General features: G+C 35.8%; 1 protein-coding gene across 2 annotated transcripts in view; it reads right to left on the bottom strand.

The window, feature by feature from the left end:
* Positions 1-24,449, bottom strand: part of USP32 (ubiquitin specific peptidase 32) — a 210,367-nt gene that overhangs the window by 26,723 nt on the left and 159,195 nt on the right. The window contains exons 12-23 of one of the 2 annotated variants that reach the window (XM_032615574.1): positions 20,320-20,422; positions 16,572-16,767; positions 14,865-15,040; positions 14,083-14,223; positions 9,067-9,184; positions 5,748-5,902; positions 4,475-4,556; positions 3,513-3,587; positions 2,900-3,038; positions 2,491-2,596; positions 1,245-1,418; positions 274-448 (exon numbers count right to left, since the gene is read on the bottom strand). In XM_032615574.1, coding sequence (XP_032471465.1) covers positions 274-448; positions 1,245-1,418; positions 2,491-2,596; positions 2,900-3,038; positions 3,513-3,587; positions 4,475-4,556; positions 5,748-5,902; positions 9,067-9,184; positions 14,083-14,223; positions 14,865-15,040; positions 16,572-16,767; positions 20,320-20,422 — 1,640 coding nt within the window. Of the gene's footprint in view, positions 1-273; positions 449-1,244; positions 1,419-2,490; positions 2,597-2,899; positions 3,039-3,512; positions 3,588-4,474; positions 4,557-5,747; positions 5,903-9,024; positions 9,185-14,082; positions 14,224-14,864; positions 15,041-16,571; positions 16,768-20,319; positions 20,423-24,449 lie in introns of both variants that reach the window. The other variant, XM_032615573.1, reaches the window with a different exon arrangement.

Raw genomic sequence — 24,449 nt, 5'->3', positions numbered from 1 at the left:
CTGACAGAAGACTCAATGGGCACAAAAATGGACCCATATTCCAAGTCTTTCAAACCTCAAATCATGCCTGAAATTAGACTGTTAAATTGTAACATGCTCACAACACTGAAAACCAACTAACACCAATAAAATTAAAAAAAAAATTATAACATGCTGACTACCAATCTTTATGAGAACGCATTATACACAAATGACTATACTTACAAATTCAGGCTGCTTGAATAAGGTAAAAGACAATGGAATTAAATAATTTTTCATAACTTTGCAACCCACCTGTTATTTCTAAGTGCATATAACTGTCCATCGGTAGTGGCAAAGACAAAAAATTGAAAGGGTCAAATCGGACACTTATATGCCCACATGTCTTGCATTTGACTTGGGACCTTAGCTGCCCGTGGAACAAATCCACAACTATTGATCTATTTCTCCTCAGATGGTTGTCCCAGGCCTAGCAAGAAAAATGATTAGAGAAATTTTTTATCTCCCCAAATTCAAAGAAAATGGTTAAATATATTAGATCTAAATGTCAAGAATATAATCCTTAAAAAATAAAAGCTTTATGCCTACAAATTTACAAGTCAGGTATGTAATTTAAAATATATTGTCTACTGAGATAGTAGAGAAATACATAAAATACTTCAAGAATTCTGGCAACAGTGGTAACACAGAAGAGCTGCCAAGTGTAGCAGCAGCACTCACTGGGGTAAATCTAGACTGTAGTGACATAGCCAGATCACTCTGTATAGGCAGCTTTGGGCTTACATATTTCCCTTCTTTAAAAATACCACCATCGGGACTTCCCTAGCGGTCCAGAATAGAATGTGATTCTTTCTGCTCAATCTATAACGTATTAAATTCAGATGGAAAACCCTATTTTTTTCTTTCTTCTTACCATGGTAACAATGATGAGTTCTTTGTCCATTAAAAAGCGGATAAAATATGCCTATTGGTCACTGTATACATTACTTTAGCAATTATGGGGATTCCTAAATTTCTACTGAATGATTATTCCTACATCCTCTCCCCCAAATTTACATTGAAGAGGAAACACTTTTCTATTTTCATTAAAGATGCTTTGTTTTAGGATTATTGCACAAGAAATAAGCAGAGAAATGTAAATTCCTTCATTTTCGCAGTAAAATTCTGACCGCAGAATAGTTTAGTTAGCATTAAGTTGTGCAACACGCATTTGTGGTCAGAATATTTTATCTATTGCTTACATTAGAAACTCAAGACTGACAAACCTCTGCAGCTACTTCCCAGTCTGGTCGGCCATCACTGTCCTTTAGTTCCACATATGGCTTCTCATGGACTCGGTTGAGATCTTCATGAAGACCATCCAAGAGAAAAGCCAGAAGTTCTTGGGAGTCTTGTTGCTGGAACCCATTAAACCTGGGAGCATATTTTGCTATGGTCCACTATAAATATAAGAGGAATCAAACTCATTATTTGCTATCTCATAAAGTTTAGAATGAACATGCCCATAATTCTATCAGAGGCATTAGAAGAAGATACGTAGTATAGTATTTAGTCTGTCTCTATTTCAGCAAACATATTTTGGATAATCATGAAATCTTTCTAATCTTAATCTCAAATGATGCTCCCTCCCCCAGCCCCCAAAAAGTATTATGGCCAATCCTATGTACTGGTTTAGCATCATATAAGCAAACAGTTCTTAAGGTACATAGCTATTTAAGATACAAGATGGAAATATTAAAATAGCATTTGCTCACATTGGAAGATTCCCTTTTATAATGTTTTCTTTTACAGTTAGCTTTTCTGGTCTTGTTGTATCCTAGCTTTTATTATTAGAGGCAGAATAGCCTCATGTTCAACTGTGAGGACTTAGTAACTAGCTTGCAACCTTGGACAAGCTATTTGACTGCTATGAGTCTTAGTTTCCTGAGCCATAAAATGTGGATAATAATGTTGCTTTATACTGTAGGGCCATTTAGAAGATTAAACGAGTTAATACATAATTATTACAGTGGCTGGTAATCCTAACATCAACTAGAATTCACTGCATATGATATTAATGTCAAATTTGTATCCATTAAATTACATTCTTTCTTTCTGCTCCTTTTTAAAATTCTACAGATAGAAGTAATTATCTTAGTGATGTTAAAAATGTATTGAGTATCATTAATTAGACTCAGGTCTACCTTGCAGTTAGAATACTGCTAATAGTGAAGGATTAAGAAAGAAAGGCTTACTGTATATACAAGTAAAATACCTGATAAATTAGTAAAATGAATGACATCCCAAATTTAGACTATACTTTTGATCTTTTTCTACCCAGTATGTCTATAGTAGTATTTTGCATATATGTGAAGAAGTAAAAGTATCTGACATCCAGTTTATGCCTTGTGAAGGACCCAAAAACATTACACTAAAACTAAAAAGCTAAATATAAATAACATGTAGAGAAAAATAATTACTTAAATAACTGCTTAGGACTTAAATACCTTTATATTATTTTAACATGCTTACCCGAAGCTTTAATGGGGCAACATTCTTCTGAGTTCCACTCCAAAGTTCCTGTACTAAATCCCCATAGCATTTAGCCATATGCCCCTTCATACCAATGGGATTTGTCCTAGAAGTTTGAGAGGAAAATTCGTTGCCAAAGATTCTTATAAATCACAATCATGTGGACACAGAAATGCCTAGAGTCTGTTTCCTCACATCAAAATATCTTTTCAAAATAAGAGAAGTAGCATTTGGTCCTTACTTCACGCTTAATAGGGCAAATAAGACTTTTCTCTTAAGACTTAAGAGTCTTAAGACTTAAAAGTCTTAAGACTTTTCTCCCCCAGGGTGAAGAGAGAGGAGATTTAGGTAATATTGCGTTCATAGCAAAGTTATAAAAGTTAAGAGCCAATGACTCAAGGAAGATTACCTGTTGAGTTCATAAAGATGTCTCCCTGAGATAAAATACTGTGTCAGTGGCTGTGTGTTACTAACACACTGGATGCTTGAGTTCATGAAGCATGTGTTTCCCAGGTTACTCAGACCTGTGGCCCCCTTTTCTGTCGGAACTGGAACAAACAACATGAGAACGGAAGCCTAGCTGTAGCAAGATGTCATGACCAAACAGTTATTTGTATTCAATGCAATGATTTTTATAACTCTTCTAATCAATTAAATGGAGTTAATATTCCTCTATTGGGTCTTGCAATGCTAAGTAGAGGCTTTTTAATGGAGCATCATCGGCAATCATGATAATCTATGCTCATTTGTAATCTAGAAGCAGCAGTGATTCTCTTTAATTGTTATGATCGTTTTTTAGAGTTCAAACAATTCTCTCCTAGAATTATGTCTTTCAAAATATATAAATTACTTAATTGCATGGTTAGAAAGAAATTTGATGCTTCAGGAAAAAGAAAAATAAGAGGGGGCCTAATCGCTTTTGAGCTAGAAAGCTACAAGTTGTTAACACTTCAATAGTTGAGAGAAGGAAAAATAAAAGAATAATTTTAAGATTGTTTAAAAATAATACACTGTAGACTTACCCTTGTGTCTATCTATTTTACTACTGTTTGCTATAAAGGACATTTCTTCAGGCCAACTCATATCTTTGTTGCGAACTGGAAAAACAGAGACAGCAATGTGTTAATTTCTTATCTATTCAAATCACACCCACTAAATTGCTTCTGTTAAAAAAAAAAGTGCTTATTTCTAAATCAGAAACTGAAAAAAAAATCAAGTTAATTTTAGTAATTGCCTCTGAAACCATTCCAATTCTTTACACTGGAGACTTTATTGGTTAGAATTAATTAGTAAGCTAATCTCTAAATTACATACCTGAAGTAAAATTATACTCAACCATCTATAGAAGGAATTAAAGTTCTTAAACTTAATACATTGGAACTATTACAATGCTTTCTTAAATTGTGACAACTGCCAGAGTAATCTATTCATTTTAATACAAAGGCAGCTAGGAATGTTTCATGAATCTTTTTTTTTTTTTCCCCGTGTCCCCTGCATCAGCAGGTGGACTCTCAACCACTGCGCCACCAGGGAAGCCCTGTTTCATGAATCTTGATGAGAAAAGACACACTAAGTTTTCAATGATGTGTGCATGCCAGTGTGTAAATCTATGCTTATGTTGGTGAATGACTAGTGTTGACTAGTGAGAAGCCTGTACCACTAACTGCTGCAAGAAAGTCTCCTGACAAAGAGGCAGCTTGAAAATTTTAAGGAGCTATAAACTTATAACTGAATTCACTTGTTTTTACCCACTGTTTCCACCCTTTCCAGCCAATGAATGTAGACATGTTTTTCTCTTAAAGCAATATAAATAGTATTACATTACAGTAGGATTACATAAGGGTTTAATGGGTTTTCTTTACTATATAGAATATAGTGATCAAATACCAGTTGGAAAAACTATAAAATCGATTATCAGTGAGTAATTCAATCTTTAAATTCTTCCCCTAAAAATCTAATACAAATGCATGCTTCCATCTTGTACCTTCAATTACCAAGTGCTGCTCATCCTGGATTTTCAAATATTCCAATCTATGATCCTCATCATCCAGAAGAGTGAGGTAATTCTGTATATGGAGGAGGAAATGTTTTGTTAATTTAATTACTAAACATGAAACAAATACGGAAATAAAAATGAATGACAATTAAAAACATCCTTGTAGTTACATAACTCGTGACAGATATTTAGCATATTATAGTTATTCAGAAATGCTTATAATTTTGGTGGCAAAATGAGGGAAAGACAATGTATACTTTGTAAACACATACTTTATGTCTCTAAAAAAGTTATATAGGATTTGGGGGAGACCAGAAAAGACTCATCACACATCAAACCAAAATTCATTGAGATTTAGATTTTCTGAACAGCTTATAGAAAAGAAGTTTTTTTTAGTATCTAGTATGAAATTCAGTAAATGTGCTTGTGGTCAAGATGGAACTTGATTATTTACTAGGAACTGAAAATGTAAAACCAAATGTCATGCAATAGAATTATACATTTTTGTTGATGCTCACCCTGTCTAAAGTGCTCAGAAAATTAATACATTTAATTCTTACAACTATCCTAAGGGAAATACTATTATTTTCCCCATTTACTCATGAGAAAACTGTGACACAGAGTCAAGGGACTTGCCCTTGGTTATTCAACTAACAGGTGTGAGGGTCAAGATTTAATCCGTGGCAGTGTAGCTCCAGGACCTCTGCTCTTAACTTATTATACAACTGGTCACCTCTCAATGGTGACCAAAGGAGGATGTAAGAAAGAAGGAACTAGGGAATAAAGAACTGGTTAAAACTACTTATGATCCAATTTCAGAGTATTAATGGAAATATATTGCATGTGTTAGGAAGAATATATAAGCAATTAACAGCACTGCATCTGAGGAGAACGGAAGATAGGGGTCAGAGGATGGAAAGGAAGAATTTTCACTACATACTTTTGTATTGTTTGAATTTTTTTAACATCTATATAAGTTATTTTAAGACAAATCAAAAATAAACTATTTGTTAAAAAATGATATTTGCTGTTACTTTACAATAATAATCTTTACAAGATGGTACTGTCCATGACTGTTATTATGGGTTTCAGATGACAAATATCTACATGTATGCATCCAGTAATTTAAAAGTTGAAGTTTCCACTGCGATTCCAAGACATGGCTTTCAGAACAATTAGTGTAGATAAAAATAACCCATACTTATGAAACATGGATTGAACACTTAATCAGGACTTTCCTTGACTCCAACATGTCTCTTACCTCACTGTTGTATAGCCATAGGCGCATATCCTCCTCTTTGATGCGCAGCCTCTGAGATAGATATTCATGAATTTCCTTGATGGTCTGCATTCGACTAAAACAGCCTGTATAGGCTAAGACCCGCTTTAATGGTGCATTCGGAGAAGGTACATTTCCTATGGTCACCGTAGTCACAGTAAGGAAAAACGCAGATGTAAAAAAAAAAAAAAAAAAAAGCACCCCTCTCAGCAATGGGGACCATACTATTTTTGGACATGATGAGAAATAAGAGTTACAGATTTAATAATTTTATAAATTAAGACGCTTTAAGAGAAAGCTTTAAAATGAAGATAGGAGAACTAAGTGTCTTAGAGTAAGCCTTAACTTTGAAAGGAAGAACAACAAAATTGGAGGCCCAATAATTGGCAGTATCTGGATCCCAAGAAGACTGGCAAATATCAACGGGCATCCGTATCTAGGCTGCCCTCAGCTGAGTCACACTCAGTAGCAAAATCAAAACTCAGTGTAAGAATGGGGAAGATAAAATGGGGCTGGATTTGAATTCCACAGATAGATAATTGGATTTACCTGATCTACTTTCTTAAAATAAACTGTCTTTGAGTTACTAATCACATCACTCTCATTAAGTAGCCCAGTTACTTAGCACACTGGTACAATTACACAAGAATTGTTACTTGTACTTAGAATTCTAAGTAGGCATAGATGTTACTTGGCCAAACAAAGCTTTAAAGTGAAGCCAAGAAACTTCCCATGACAAAAAAATTGCCCTATTGAAAGGTAGTAAGGGGGGAATCATATGGCCTGCCCACCCGAAAAGAGAAAAGCAGACATGACCTTGAATTCTTGAAGGGCTCAAGGTGGAAACAAAAAGAGGCAATAAGAGGAAAGAGTGAATACTGAAGGAAGAATATATCAAGTCTAACCACATACTTCAAAAGAAAAGGGTGATAAAATGACAAGAGATTATGGAAATCAAAAACAGGTTGCTAAAACAATCTGCTAAACCCTGGGTAACTACTCAGCCAAAAATCTAGACAAAAGCTGTAGCTTAAAATGGTCATCTCTGCCTATGGGAGGTTATAGTTTACTGAGCAACCCAAAACCAAAATACACTTAACATATCAATATAATCCGTGAAGGGTACAATTATACACTCGAGGTAGTTTTCCATCCATTCAATGGTGACTTAGCTTTTTTCCTCCCATTAAATGTGCTTTGAGTCTTTACCTACTAAACAGAGGAGAAAAGTACTGGCATCATCTACTTTTTCAGAGCTTCCAAGAATTAACTCACCTAAAATAAGCTGAAAAATCATCTAACAATGACTTCTTGTCTGTTGAAAAGGCTACAATTAAGTCATTGTTAACTGGCAAGGTTTGTATACCTGTCATTCCAAAAGGAATAAAAGAGCCTAGTAAACAGCTGTGATAAATTGAGTAATGAGAAAGATGAAAACCACGTTATGGAGAACAAACCCAACCATGATCAATTTTTAAACATCTAGCAAGGCAAATCATTTACTATCAGCAAGCAAAGGATAATCCCTAGAAGAAAACAAAAGAGCAAATTTCTCCAAAAACACATCAGAGGATTAGTTATAAGATTACAGCAAGAAAGCATATTTTTATAAACTTCAAAGTGATTAAGATTGATTTCACAACTAATTAGTAAGAAACAAATTTCAAATTAAGAACAAATTTGGAGTATAATAACTACCCAGTTCTAGGATTCAGAAGCATTTGCAAGTGCAATGTCCAAGTCAACTTCTATTGTCCTTAAGCCACATAAGAAATTTATTTGAATTCTAGACAGTTTTTGTAGCATAGCTCATTAAGCAGGCAGCCACTTATTATACATAATCTCGTGCTTTTGAATAGCACCAACAAATCTAGTGGAATTTACAGAAGCAGCAAAAATCTAGGATCAGCACAAGAGTTACAAAGAATACTTACTAAAAGCGCAACAACACATCTTGCCTCTCATGTTATCTTTCAAAGAGAATTGAAAAAGATATGTACTAAGGGTACCATGGGAGCAAGGCAAATACTATTATTATTCAATGGAAAATTAAATTAAGAGTGTTTCAGAGAGATTCTTATTTCACTGTTCCTTGATTTTAACGTGTTCCAAGACAAAGTTTGGTTAGGCAGAGGCCACTGCTTTGCTATAATTCTTACCAAACAGTATGTGTAAGAATCTCCATATATTATCTGAATACAACCTTTAATGAAGATATAAAACTACTCTATTACATTTCAAAGGAGGGATGACACTTCATAGGGTTGGTTTGGGTTCAAAGGTAGTTCTTTCATATTAAGTTATATTAATTATAACATCATTCTGGCATTGTTAACACAGTGTGGGACTTTGTGTAAATGGACGAACTCATTATTTTTGCTGAAGAAGAACTATTTCAAATATTTGCAAGGCAAAAGCATTGAGCAAGTCCAGGCCATCAATAAAATTTAACCTCATAGATCAGCTCGGTGCTTTGTGGCCACCTAGAGGGGTGGGATAGGGACGGTGAGAGTGAGATGCAAGAGGGAGGAGATATGGGGATATGTATATGTATAGCTGATTCACTTTGTTAGAAAGCAGAAAGTAACACACCATTGTAAAGCAATCATACTCCAATAAAGATGTTAGAAAAATAAAATTTAACCTCACAGAGAAATCAAAAGGGAACTTTTTGCATGTATTACATTAAAACGAGAACTTATATGTCATTTTGATAGGCTTGATGTTTTTGAAAGAAAATGTGTCAATTTCATTTTCAAAAATGTATCTTTTCCTTTGTATTATCTGTCTGTTATAAAGGCTCCTTGGACCTAGTATGAGAAATGTATCATGTTTTGTTAAAAAAAACCAAAAAACAAACAAAAAAAGATGATATTGCCAAAGAAATTACTGCTTAGAAATTTGAGTGGAGTTGAAAAGACCAGTCATTGACTGGCAGACTCTAATTTAGGTCCAGCACATAATTTCCAATGTCTTGTTCTCAAAGAAACAAAATAAATAAAATTTACTTCTACGTATTATCTTTGTATGTTTACAAGCCAAAAAAGGGAACAACACTTCCCAGTTTGCTGCTGAGATTTTGCCTCTACCCTATCTAGTTCTTGCGCATGACCGTAGATCTAAGCCCCACAAGTGATTTACTGATTCTGTATGAAAACAGATGAAAATGTGTATTAGTACAGTGGCACCAGACTATGAGCAAATTGGTTTCTATTTTTTTAAGGAAATGCATGGTATTCTTGCTGCATTCTTAAGTTACCTCTTGGTAAATGCTGAGGAAACATTCTCAGGCTCATCATACCCATATTCACCCAGATGTTAGACTGCTGTGTCCGAGTGGCAGGCTGCTGTCTCAGGAAGAGAAGATAGCGAGGAAATAATTCCAGCTCTGGGATTTCTGTCTTGCTATTCTTGATTACCTATTGTTTTAAAAGACATAAAGTGATCACTATAAAAGAAACAAAACTTGCCTTTTCTTTTGTTTTTTTTTTTTTGCAGTACGCGGGCCTCTCACTGTTGTGGCCTCTCCTGTCGCGGGGCACAGGCTCCGGACGCGCAGGCTCAGCGGCCATGGCTCACGGGCCCAGCCGCTCTGCGGCATGTGGGATCTTCCTGGACCGGGGCACGAACCCATGTTCCCTGCATCGGCAGGCGGACTCTCAACCACTGTGTCACCAGGGAAGCCCAAAACTTGCCATTTTTTACCTAATTTCTTAGATTTATTTTTAAACTAAAATGTTCAATAGGTTCACTGCCTATATTTCAATTAGATTACAGAAATTCACAGGTTTAAATTACATGGGTTTAAAGACCCTCAGCCTCCTGCACCTTAATCCATTTTTCAGGATTAGGATTCCTGGTGGGTATTTTCTCCCCTTTCATTTAAAAGCAAGTAACAGCAAAATTAAGGGGAAAAAAATCTTAAATATTATCTACAATTCTAGCACTCTCACACCATAACTCTTTTCACTTTTACATATTTCATACATATAAATGATGGTATTTTAAAGGACAAATTCTTAGGAATGGAGTTAATAAAAAAGTACGAAAGTATTCATGTCGTTAACTACATAAGTCATAGTGCCACCCAAAATGTAGCAATATTCCCAGAAATGTATGAATGTATTACTTTCACAAAAACTTATCACTGGACATCATTTAAAGATACCCCATTTCTGGGCTTCCCTGGTGGTGCAGTGGTTAAGAACCTGCCTGCCAATGCAGGGGACACAGGTTCGAGCCCTGGTCCAGAAAGATCCCACATGCCGTGGAGCAACTAAGCCCGTGTGCCACAACTACGGAGCCTGCAAGCCACAACTACTGAACCCACGTGCCACAACTACTGAAGTCCACGCACCTAGAGCCCATGCTCCGCAACAAGAGAAGCCACTGCAATGAGAAGCCCATGCACCGCAACAAAGAGTAGCCCCTGCTTGCCACAACCAGAGAAAGCCCGTGTGCAGCAGCCAAGACTCAATGCAACCAAAAATAAATAATAAATAAAATTAAAAAACAAACCCCATTTCTTTAATACATATAAAGAATATTATAAATTTGCTTAAAATTTTATTTCTTGTATTTGTAGTGAGAACAAAAATGTTTCCAGGTAAAAATTTACTCTCTATGTGTTTTATGTAACTGGACTGTTCATATATTTTTTGTCTATGATTAAAAAAACTAAATTGGATGTACAAAACTGGAAGTCACACTGTTGAAACAGGATTTTTCAGTAATCTCTCTAATAACTTGCTTGCTAGCCCCAAAACACAGGAAAACATATTACCAAAGTAGTGCTTTAAGAGTTTTAACAGTAGCACCTTATCAATTTAGCATTCCAAAAGGATAGCAGGGTCAACACTCAAACTCTTTAAAACATAAAATCTTACAGAATCTTTAACAGTCTCAAGTGATTGGGCTTTGTTTCATTTCCTTTTGCCTTAGTAACCAATATATTCTGCAGCAGAGCATTTTTTTTTTTTTTTTTCAGAGCATTTTTTAATATCAAGAGGGGGCAGTAAAGAGCCAGATAAAAACAATGCTACAAACCAAACCTATTAAAATTATTCTACATGTTCTGATATGCTATAGTATGGTACTAGGAAAGCTGCACTTAGGAGCTTTTTCAACTCCTATTTAAAGCAGTAAAAGGAGCTCTCCCTGACACTGGAGGAAAACAAAGTCTGTCCACTTCTAGAGAGTCACTGATAGCTGCAAAGCCAACAGTAAAATTCTCTTTATGATTTCAGTTTAACTGTGATTTTGGGTAAGATCAATAATTCTGCATCTACAGTCGTTAGGCTACATAAAAACCATACTTTTGGCAGAATCTGAAATGACAAAGAAGTAATTTTTATAATCTGTAGCTTGCTTTCCAAGATAAGTGATTTTGTGAGCAAATTACAGATTAACAAATTCTTATACATACAGGCACAATCATACATAAATACATATTTATTTACATTTTAATTATTCTTGTATATGAACTTATTAACTTCAACCATAACCGGCAAACAACAGATGCAATTCCATTTACAGGAATTTACCTTAAAGAGATCATCACAATGTTTAGAAAGAGACTATTCACCAGAAAATTGTTTTTTGTTTTTTGTTTTTTTTTCAGTCGTGTGGTGCAGCACACAAGATCTTAGTTCCCCGACCAGGGATTGAACCTGTGCCTCCTGCATTGGGAGCACAGAGTCTCAACCACTGGACTGCCAGGGAAGTCCCAGAAAATTGCTTTAAACAACTAAAATCTAGAAGCAAACTAAAAGTCCATCAGTGGTGATTGGTTAATTGTGATTTATGTACATATGCATGTGTATGTAATAAATTAAGGAACAGTACGCAATTATTAAAAATAATGGTATAGATCTAAATTTATTAGCCTAAAAAGATATCAATAGCATCTATCTTAGACTGAAAATAGCAGATCACAAGACATCAAGTATAATATGATTCAATTTCATTAAATTATCTATACATATTTGTATATGTATATGAATAGGCACAGAGGAATGTTTGGAAAGATGAACACCAAAATGTTAATAGTAATTATCTCTTAAGTAGTAGGATATGGTAGATATGGTATGCTTTTTATTTTCTTCTTTATTTTTTCTATATTGCTTAATTTGTTATCATTGAGCTTGTACATGTGCAAATTAAATAAAGCTATTTTTTTAATGGTATGATTTATGTAAAAATGAAAGTATTTATTTTTAACCTTGCTGTAGCAAATATATTTAGTATTCTTTAACTTGAAACACCATATTCTAAATGTTTTTACAGCAATTTTTCCTGAATCAGGGAAATTTATCTTATTTAGAGGTAAAAAAATATTATCAAGCCAGCAACTGAAGCTTTCATGTAGTAAAATTACTACTTATTTAAACTAATATTTATCTGACATCAATGTTAAAAAACATGATCTTTTGTGAGGCTCCAAAAAAACTTGTTTAATAATTGTAATGATGATGGTGATGATAGTAGCAACAGGCAAAATTTATTGATCATTTACTATAAATCAGGTGCTGTGCTAATCATATATATTATTTACTTATCAGAACAGCTCTAATGAGGTAGATATTATTGTTATCACCATTTTACAGATGAGGAAACTAAGGTTTAGAGATTAGAACACTGGTAATCTGAATTCAGGCAGACTCCAAAACATCAAACTCACTCACTCACTCACTCACTCACTCACTCACTCACTCACTCTATCTATCTATCTGCCTACCTACCTACCTACCTATCCATCCAACACAATTATCACAATGATTCTCCTACAGACATAGAATATTAGATCCGCCTTTGCCAATGCAGGGGACACTGGTTCGATCCCTGGTCTGGGAAGATCCCACATGCCTCGCAGCAACTAAGCCTGTGTGCCACAACTATTGAGCCTGTGCTCTAGAGCCCATGAGCTACAACTACTGGGCCCACACCCTGCAACTACTGAAGCCCGCGTCCCTAGAGCCCGTGCTCCGCAACAAGAGAAGCCACTACACCACAAAGAAGAGTAGCTCCTGCTCGCTGCAACTAAAGAAAGCCCGCGCCCAGCAATGAAGACCCAATGCAGCCATAAATAAACAAACAAATAAATAAATAAATTTATTAAAAAAAAAAAGAATATTAGAGCAGGAAAGTCCCACCAGAAATTAAGTGATTAACTCAAGGACTATCCCACCCCCCAATAAATAAAGAATATAATATGTATGTAAATGTATCTATGTATATTCATATTTATATATATCTACCTAGGAGTTCTGTTGACAAATACAGTAGAAACCTTTTGGAGCCAACAAACACAAACCCTAAATTCCTGATTGTGATTTAAACATAATTTTTAATAAACATAATTATTAATAACTCAAAAGCATTATCAAAATTATAGAGTACGGACATATAGCAGACTTTTACTCTTTTTGGACGTGATCTAAGCTACTATATCTTATCCATGGAAAACCTTTCTGGTATAAAAGTGTTCTTGGACATTATACAGGGAGAGTGTTTCTTGATACAGTAAAAGAGTCTTCTTATAAAGTATTTTACTGTGTCAGTAATGTGAAGAGTATTCAGGGCAATGAGTACTGCTGTTTACTGTATAAGTAGAACAAATAATGTTGAATAGTTAACTCACTAATATTTTGATATTACAAACTCCAAGCCCTTTAAATTGCTGTAGAGCATTTTACTTATGCTCTAAATGACTCATTCTAGTAATGGCAACAATCAGAATTCACTAGCTTTGAGTTCTTTTTATTATATGTTGTGATCTTTTATATGTTCCTCCTTCAAAAAGACAAAGCACAAAAATCTACCAACAGCTACAAGATGAATCCAATCCCTAACTGGATGCCTGTGTGGTTAATGGGAGTAACAGTTTTAGAAGTAACCTCTGTACCACTTCCTCTATATTCACTGAACTTTTTGGCACTGGCTCTCAGACTTCTGCTCCAGTCTGAGTTCTGCATTATCTTAATGGTTATGTTTATGTGGATGACTTATTTAATAGACTAGCCTCATAATTCCTTGACTCTATTTAGTCCAGTGACTATTTCCTTCACTCCATATAAGTCACCCACTCCCAAAGGAACATCATTGTATGGTTGGTACCTAATGTAGTGCTCAATAAATGTATGAGTAAATGAATGAATATGAAACAACCTAAAATTCATTCAGCTAATTTGAACAGGTACTGAATACTCTGCTACCATGGGTAAGAACTAATTTGTGGATAGTGAGGTTCACATAAAAAATTAATAGAAGACCCCATCTATAATTGCTCCTTATATAAGGCAATATTGGCTATACTTACAGGTCTAGGTAAGGCCAGGTTTGCTCCATACCAATGATAAAGTGCTCTCCATACAGGTTCTGGAACCATTTCATAATCTCTTCCATGAATCAGCTGTGGGGTTCGTTTTAATCGTCCTCCTTCTAGTGTTAATGATGTAGCCTTAGAAAGAATGGAATGTAAATGTTGATTTTTTTTTTTTTTGGCTGCACCTTGCAGCTTTCAGGATCTTAGTTCCCAGACCAGGGATGGAACCCGGGCCCACGGCAGTGAAAGTGTGCAGTCCTAACCACTGGACTGCCAGGGAATTCCCCCAAATTTTGATTTTTAAAATTGCAGTCTCTTGTGTTTTAACAAAACCTAGACACAAAACCTAGAATAAACGCATCACTACTCAGTTTCATGTCACTAGAAAAAAATGAATTTTCTAAAAGATTTTTATTTTGAACTTTCAAAATAAACTAAGAAATGAAACTCAAGGCAAATCATTTGAAAAAAGTCACTGGAACATTTGGAAATAATAAAAGTTTTCACAGACTTCTTTCCAACAGTAAAAAATATTATTTTGAAAAAAAAATCCACATACACATGAAACTACATTTTTACAGTAGCTGTCCTAAGTAAGAAAAACATTTCTAAGGATCACTAAACTGCTTCTACACAAGTACTAAGTCATGAAATATTCTCACAGAAACATTTCCATCTACAACAGGTTAATAAAATGAATCACAGACATTTTCTATGTGCTAAAATCTGTAGAATGAAATTTATTAGCAACTTGAAAGAGATGTCAAATTACTTACCTTTACTGGTTCTTGAGTTACTAGTGGCTGGTTATCAATAGCCCCTGGTTTCTGAGGATTGAGGTGCAACAAAATATTCCCACTGGTTCCTAGTAAACACTGGTTGTTATTGTCAGAAGTGTTATGTTGTCGAGCAAAGCACATATCTGCCCCTGGTGTGGCAGAATACAGAAAGCCTGTAAGGAAAAAGAAGATGGAATCTCTTTATTTTATTATACATAAATAGGCTTGAATATACAAACTCAATGTCCATGTATTAGGTTAATGTTATTATTCTGTGGTCAGGTCAGTACAGGGTTAGATTCTGATGAATTCTGCAGAAGATAGGAATTAGAGAGGTATTCCTTTCTGGACAATACCTAGTATAACACTAGGTAGAATAAAAGCTTTGAAAATTGTTACCAAATGAACGTTTGGCCAGACTCCTAGAATATCTAATAATTCACAAGAATTATATGTCCTCTTCCTTTCCTCTGATAGCAAAGGAAGAAATACAGTCAAGTAGCTGGGCTCTCACATATCTTCCCTTAATTCTTCTCTTCCACCTGCAAAGGTTCTTGGTAGATAATGGTGATAACAAGTCTCTAAACCAAAGGGAAGGAGCTAAAACAAGAACCCCAACAGAGAGTGCTGGGAGGGAAGAAACTGTTCCCTAATAAATCTATTTGAAAGGAAGGCATGAATGTCACAATAGAAAAATACACACAGGAAAATGACTGATGGTAACTTAGAGTTGTGAACCCCAGTGGTATCTTAAGGTATTTCAACTCTCAACCACATGTTAATCTCAGGTAAACCTTCTAGCCATCATTTACTTTGAAACTTGTATCTGTGGTACGGCTCAGCATGTGTATAGCACAGATTATACAGAGTGAGCATATATCAAAAAGGATCTTAGGGAGGGTCAAGAAACAATCTTAGTGTGAAAGCTGATCAGAGAGAGCACTTCTAGGACTGCTAAGTGATCTCTGTAATGTCAGATGGTGAAAAAGAAGCAGTAGATTCTACAAAGAGTTTTGTAGAGAAAATGCTAACTCTGTCCAATTTGCCTTCTCCCTCCACAGAAAAGAAGAAAGAAATCTCAAAGATGAAACAACAACAGAATAAGGTTGAGAGCTCTGCTACTGTATCAGCAGAATAATAGGGATCAACTAAATTCATTTGGGCCAAAATACACCAAAGCATCTTCCCCATAAGTGTAGAACCACTAAGTTTTATGTACGTATCAACAACGGAAGGGGATTATGGGGAACATTATGAAGTCTTTCTAAATATTTTAACAAAATAACTCCCAAATTCCATCCTGAAATGTCTGTAGAATCTGATATGAGGGTGCATTTAATCCAATGAATGTATGCTTATGGTTAGAGAGAGTTCTGGAGATAAAAATTTAGATTTTCTTATGTCTTCTCAAATTTAAATTTATTGACAAAATGATTTAATAACAATATGGAAAGATTGACTTAATCAATGAAAACTGTGAAAATATTTTCAAATTGAGAGATTAATGAGGTAGAGTATAGAAGAGCCCCTCTTTGTAAAGCTACTAATACATTCAAGAATCTATTAAATGACCATTTCATTCGAAACTTATTTCTGTGAACGGAAACCTGATGCCCCATATCTTACCAAGCACACTCTCTGACAAAGTGTACCCCTTTAAGAAATGACCCTGCCTAAACCTCTTGGAAAACAAACTATGCTTACCACTGCCAGCAGTTTCCGAGGCTTCAGATGCAGTAGAAATGTTGTCTGAAAATTTCTCTTCTGTGGTGTTCACATAACTGGGGCTGCCTCCTCCGATTCTATCTTCACTCTGCTCTATAGGATGTACTGCTGTTCCAAATAAATATTTTCCTTCATTCAGAACAGATGACGGCTCAATTGCAACAGGGCTGGCATCCTAAAAATTATGAAGTCAGAAATTAAGAGGTAAAATTTAATAATCTGCCAATTATGCAGCCTTCAAAAATGAATCCGCAAATGGTCTATTGTTTCTAATCTTCCTGTGGTTGGCTACAGTCACTTAAAAACATTTTGATGTATAACTAAATTTTAATTTCTTCAAAGGGGAATAGTGTATATAAATAAAATTGGTAAGGCAGAATGGGAACAGACTGCAAGGGACTCTGTGCCACAGAAAATAATGTAGACTTTATTCTGTTGAAAGTTGGAAATCATGGAAGGCTTTTATTGATACTAAAAAATTAAATAATATTTATTCTTTTTACTATTAAAGATTACATTGTTAGTATAGAAAATATGGAAAAATATGAAGAAAATAAATATCACAAGTACTCAGATGCCATCATTTATTTTTTGTGACTGAAAACATATACATATATGTAAAAAATAAATGTGGAGAATACAGTTACAATTAAGGGCAGGGCACTGACTTCCCAGCTCTGTGACCTTTTACAATAAGTAAACTTATAAGCCTCAGCTCCTTCATGGGTAAAAACTAGGATAATATTAGTATTAATATCTACCTCAGAGTTTTATGCCTGGCATTTAGTAAATGTGAACTATCATTCTGGTTGTTGTTAGATATCACATTTTAAATACAGCATATTGCTAGTTTTTCTTTCCCTTAACATTATATTGATAGGATTTTTCTGTGAGAGGCTTTTAAATAGGGGAATAGCATAACCCAATTTTTGCTTTAAAAATAACTCTAGTGTGTAGAAAGGATTTGAGGCAGAAACTGAAAATTGAGACACAAATTGGAAGACTTCTATAATAATTCACGCAAGAGATGATGAGGCACTAAACCATAAAAAGCTAGATCCATAAGTAAGGAGACAGAGAGAAGAGCATGGATTTAGGAGATAAAAAAAACTTGACAACTAATTGTGTATGAAAGAGGGGCACAGATAATTCCAAGGTCGGACATGAGGTGCTGGCTTAGATGACTGGATGGGAGTTGACACCTTCATAAGATAAGGTGTATTGGTGACTGGAATCGTTTTGGGAATAACCTTATTTTGGGATATTCTGGTTTGAGATATGTGGACATTGAGTCTAGTGCTCAGGACAGAGAAAGAGACTAGATATAAAAATGTGAAGCTCAACAGACTTCTGGTAGGACAAGAAAATGGTGTATGTAGAATAAGGAGAGTACAGTATTTACAGGATAGGTAGCAGAAGAATCTGGGAAGGACACTGAGTCTGAATGACAAGAGAAAAATCAGGAAATGCAGAGTACCAGAAGCAGAGGCCGCTAGCATAGAACTATTCTCTACTAAGTTTACTTGTGGAAAAAAAACAAAAAAAAAGAGAGAGAGCTAAGAATTGAGGAGAAGCTGGAGGGAAGGTGCTATGAGAACGTATATCTGTGAGTGTTTTAAAAAGATCAGGATAGGGCTTCCCTGGTGGCGCAGTGGTTGAGAATCTGCCTGCCAATGCGGGGGACACGGGTTCGAGCCCTGGTGTGGGAGGATCCCACATGCCACGGAGCAACTAGGCCCGAGAGCCACAACTACTGAGCCTGCGCGTCTGGAGCCTGCGCTCCGCAACAAGAGAGGCCGCGATAGTGAGAGGCCCGTGCACCGCGATGAAGAGTGGCCCCCACTTGACGCAACTAGAGAAAGCCCTCGCACAGAAACGAAGACCCAACACAGCCATAAATAAATAAATAAATAATTACATAATTAAAAAAAAAAAAGATCAGGATATTTTTAAGTGAGAGGGTAAAGAGAAAGACTAACAGGGCTAACCAGTAGAACAAGATCCCACAGGCATCTGAGAATGATAGACAGTAGCATGGGTAAAGGATCTTAAGTGGCATTCAATAAATAATGACATAATTTTAGTAGATGAAACTGATCAATGGCTGTGGGTCTTGAAAGCACAGCTTATAAAGTAACTAGTTGAAACCCAAGAAAAACATCAAATTTAAAAGACAAACTCCAAGTCACAGCATAGCAACAGCATAATGGATGCTTTAGATTCTTTTAATGAAATTACAGCATCCCTAATTTTAGCCAAAACAAGGAGACATTGTGTCAATATTTTATTAGATTTTTTCCCCTCTTTGATCTGTAAGGCAGGGGAATATTATCAATTTGTAAATCCTTCAGAAGCCAGCTCTGAAGAAATTCCAGTGCCTTTAATCAAGAGTGGCAATAAGAATGAAAATGAAACCTAGATTTCTTTCTACATACCAATTAACTTTATTGGACTAAAAAAATTTTAATAGCCTTATTGTTAAAACTTCAAATAGTTCAAAAGCACACAGATTCACATTCTTTATTACAGATCCAAGTGTTAGCATCTTCTATTAATTATTAACTTTCTTAAAATATGGGAAAGGTACCAGATTATTTTGGGTATTAAATAACCCTAGTTCACAATGAAAAAATTATTCCCTATTCCATTCTCTTTCAATCCTCTGATTACTTCAAGGACAGGGTCTCAGTTTGGTACTAATGTGCTAATCTAATGCTTATCTGCTAATCTAATACTTGACAATTTCTATTTTTGACAGAGAACAGGTCTCAGTATCAGTCTTCAAAAGACAACACTACTTGGCTAGACTTTAATAATATATTTTATTTTCATTGATTTTATTTTGATCCTCTATTTCTGGAATGTGACACTGATTTTCTATTTAAGATAGTGATATAAAGTTTCCTTTTAAAATAAAATATATGTATGTAAAAATGATAAAGTTATTTATATAAACATACTAAGAAAATAATAGTATGGGAACTATATGGTAAAAAAATGGTGACCATAGTACACAAATGATTAAAAACTGGGAGTCTACATTAAGTATGGATTTGGGGCCATCAATATTTTAAATTCAACTATCCACCAAAGAAGTCAAAATTGTATATGGACAATGGAACAACAGAATCACACTGACTTATGGCCTGTGAAGTAGGCCTGAGTAGTTAGTTTATATTATTATTATGTTTAGACTTCAGTTTGTAGACTTCATAGCAATTTATTAAAGATAATATTGATCTTCTCACAGCTTTTCTGATATTGAGTCCCTACCAACAAAATGTATTTCATTTAAATCAGATTTCAAAAGAAAATTTTCAGTAAACAAAAATGACTTATTTAAATTAATTCAAACTTTTTCTTCAATTATGCTTTCTGATTTATTTGGTCTGGAGTGGAGCATAGGCATTTCTTTTTTTTTTTTTTAAGCTTTCTATGTGATTTTGCTATGCAACCACTGCCCAAGTGAGGATTATAGTCTCCTACTTTTGTTTTCATAATGTGCTCCAAATGCTGAGTATAGTAACTAATTCCTTAATGAATCTATTACTTGCTCTGGAACTTGCTTGTTAGAAAAGCAAGTTGGTAGCATCATATAGGTATTCATTTCTTTCCCCTTCAAATCTTTATCTAGGTTGGAGCATTTTATTACTGGCCACTAGTCACACAAAGCCTGATGGAGTTAATAATCCTATGAAAAATGTAGATAAACAGGAATCTTACTCACATATTTGACATATTCTTTCCACTGCTGCCACCACTGCATGGAGATGATAAACCAATTGTGTCCGGGTTGCAGACCATACCTGCTCTCTCGTTCTAACCATCCTCTGTACATACAAAAGAAATTCAGTACAACAAATGGTGTATAAAACATATGACCATGCACCTACAAATTATCATTAGAAATTTTTCAAAGGAAAAACATGAACCAGATATACTCGGGAGATGGCCACATTTTAAATTAGTGAAACACTGATAAGCCAATTTCTGGAGTCGTAACACCACTATTAAGCCTCCAACTGATGTTTCAAAAACAGCTTAAATGAGGAATAATTTAGTAACATACTAGTTACCTGAATTAAGTAAAGAACTCAATGATTTTGGTAAACTTACAGTCATGTGCAAACATCACCACAATCCAATTTTAGAACATTTCAGATACCCCCAAAAGATACTTTATGCCTATTTTTAGTCATTTTTTAGTCAAATTACTGCCCTCAGCCACAAGATACCACTAGTCTATTTTCTATCTCTTATAAATTTCCTTTTTATGAACATTTTGCAATTTTTAAATGGGCAAGGAACTTAAATAAATGGAATGTTATCACATTGTCTTTTATATCTGGCCTCTTTTACTTAGCATGTTTCTGAGGTTCATCTATGTTGGAGTACATATCACTAGTTTGTGCTTTTTTATTACTGAATAATATTCCATAGGTATATTATTTTATATATATACATATATATATATACCATATTTTATTTATCTATCTAACACCTGATAATTTGAAACTGGCCAGCTGTTTTCCAAAGTGGCTGCACCATTTAACATCCCCATCAGTTATTGTATGAGGGTTCTAGTTGCTCCACATTCTCACCAACACTTGTTATTGTCTGTCTTTTCTACCACAAATGTCCTAATGGGTGTGAAGTGGTGTCACACTGTGATTTTATTTTTAAGATTAATTTATTATTTATTTATTTATTTTCATTGTGCTATAATTGCTTTACAATGTGTTAGTTTCTGCTGTACAATGAAGTGAATCAGCTATATGTATATCTATATCCCCTCCCTCTTGGACCTCCCTCCCATGCTCCCATCCCACCCATCTAGGTCATCACAGAGCACAGATCTGAGCTCCCTGTGCTATACAGCAGGTTCCCACTAGCTATCTATTTTACACATGGTAGTGTATTTATGTCAAACTTCATCTCCCAGTTCCCCTTCCCCTGCTATGTCCACATGTCCATTCTCTATGTCTATGTCTCTATTCCTGCCCTGCAAATAGGTTCATCTACCATTTTTCTAGATTCCACATATATACGTGAATATACGACATTTGTTTTTCTCTTTCTGGCTTACTTCACTCTGTATGACAGCCTATAGGTCCAGCCACATCTCTACAAATGACCCAATTTCATCCGTTTTTCTGGCTGAGTAATATTCCATTGCATATATGTACCACATCTTCTTTATCCATTCATCTGTCATTGGTTGTTTCCATGTCCTGGCTATTGTAAACAGTGCTACAATGAACATTGGGGTACATGTGTCCTTTTGAATTATGGCTTTCTCAGGGTATATGCCCAGTAGTGGGATTGCTGGGTCATATGGTAGCTCTATTTTTAGTTTTTTAAGGGACCTCCATACTGTTCTCCATAGTGGCTGAATCAATTTACATTCCCACCAACAGTGCAAAAGTGTTCCCTTTTTTCCACACCCTCTCCAGCATTTATTGTTTTGATGATGGCCATTCTGACCAGTGTGAAGTGATACCTCACTGTAGTTTTGATTTGCATTTCTCTAATAATTAGTGATGCTGAGAATCTTTTCATGTGCCTCTTCATCTGTATGTCTTCTTTGGTGAAATGTCTATTTAGGTCTTCTGCCCATTTTTTAATAGGGTTGTTTGTTTTTTGGATACTGAGCTCCATGAGCTGTTTGTATATTTTGGAGATTAATCCTTTGTTTATTGCTTCATTTGCAAATATTTTCTCCCATTCTGAAGGTTGTCTTTTCGTCTTGTTTATGGTTTCCTTTATTTATTTTTGGCTGCATCAGGTCTTAGTTATGGCACGTGGGATCTTTGTTGCGGTGCTCGGGCTTCTCTCTAGTTGTGGCCTGTGGGTTTTCTCTTCTCTAGTTGTGGCATGCAGGCTCCAAGATGCATGGGCTCTGTAGTTGTGGTGAGTGGGCTCTGTAGTTGTGGCACGTGGGCTTAGTTGCCCCATGGCATGTGGGATCTTCATTCCCTGAACAGGGATCGAACTCATGTCCTCTGCATTGTAAGGCTGATTCTTTACCACTGGACCACCAGGGAAGTCCCCACACTGTGATTTTTAAAACACTATTCTTATTGAGGAGAAATTCATATAACATAAGATGGTTGTTTGTTGCACATTTTAAGTGTACTAAATGCCACTGAATTGTATACTTAACAATCATTTTGTTTTTTTTTTAACATCTTTATTGGAGTATAATTGCTTTACAATGGTGTGTTAGTTTGTACTGTGTAACAAAGTGAATCAGCTATACATATACATTTATCCCCATTTCTCCTCCCTCTTGTGTCTCCCTCCTACCCTCCCTATCCCACCCCTCTAGGTGGACACAAAGCACCGAGCTGATCTCCCTGTGACATTTGGCTGCTTCCCACTAGCTATCTATTTTACATTTGGTAGTGTACATATGTCCAAGCCACTCTCTCAGTTCGTCACAGCTTACCCTTCCCTCTCCCCATGTCCTCAAGTCCATTCTCTACATTTGCGTCTTTATTCCTGTCCTGCCCCTAGGTTCTTCAGAACCATTTTTTTTTGTTTAGATCCATATATATGTGTTAGCATACAGTATTTGTTTTTCTCTTTCTGACTCACTTCACTCTGTATGACAGTCTCTAGGTCCATCCACCTCACTACAAATAACTCAATTTCATTTCTTTTTATGGCTGAGTAATATTCCATTGTATATGTGTGCCACATCTTCTTTATCCATTCATCTGTCAATGGACACTTAGGTTGCTTCCATGTCCTGGCTATTGTAAATAGTGCTGCAATGAACATTGTGGTACCTGACTTTTTTTTTTTTTTTTTTTGCGGTACGCGGGCCTCTCACTGTCGTGGCCTCTCCTGTTGCGGAGCGCAGGCTCCGGACGCACAGGCTCAGCGGCCATGGCTCACGGGCCCAGCCGCTCCACGACATGTGGCATCTTCTCAGACCGGGCACGAACCCGTGTCCCTTGCATCGGCAGGCGGACTCTCAACCACTGCGCCACCAGGGAAGCCCCATGACTCTTTTTGAATTATGGTTTTCTTAAGGTATATGCCCAGTAGTGGGATTGCTAGGTCATATGGTAGTTCTATTTTTAGTTTTTTAAGGAACCTCCATACTGTTCTCCATAGTGGCTGTATCAATTTACATTCTCATCAACAGTGCTACCATTGTTAATTTTATGCTATGTGAACTTCTCCAAAACATTTTCATACATCCCAACTAAGCAGTTATTTTCTATTACCCCCTTCCCCCAGCCCTTGACAATCACCAATCTGCTTTCTGTACCAATAGATTTACCTATTCTGGATATGTCATATATTTCATATAAATCAGGGGGCCCCAACCCCCAGGCCATGGACCAGTATTGGTCCATGGCCTGTTAGGAACCGGCCACACAGCAGGAGGTGAGTGGCGGGTAAACGAGCAACGCTTCATCTGCCACTCCCCATCACTCGCATTACCGTCTGAACTATCACTCACATTACTGCCTGAACCATTCTCCCCCAACCCCACCCCCCGAGTCTGTGCAAAAACTGTCTTCCACGAAACCGGCCCCTGGTGCCGAAAAGGTTGGGGACCATGGATATAAATGGAATCATATAATATGTGACCTATTGTGTCTGGCTTCTTCATTTGTGAGGTTCATCCATGATGTAGCATGTATCAGTACATCATTCCTTTTTATGGCTAATATTTCATGGCATAGATATACATTTTGTTTATTCATTCATCTACTGGTTGATAATTGGGCTGTTTCCACCTTATGGCTATTGTGAATAGTGCTGATATAAACATTTGGCTACAAGTATTTGAGTGTGTATTTTCAATTGTTTTAGGTATATACCTAGAAGTGGAATTGCTCG

Source organism: Phocoena sinus, chromosome 20 (assembly GCF_008692025.1).
Source record: "Phocoena sinus isolate mPhoSin1 chromosome 20, mPhoSin1.pri, whole genome shotgun sequence".
NCBI lineage: Eukaryota > Metazoa > Chordata > Mammalia > Artiodactyla > Phocoenidae > Phocoena > Phocoena sinus.
Note: the sequence above shows the minus strand (reverse complement) of the source record. Positions and strands in the feature narration are given on the sequence as shown.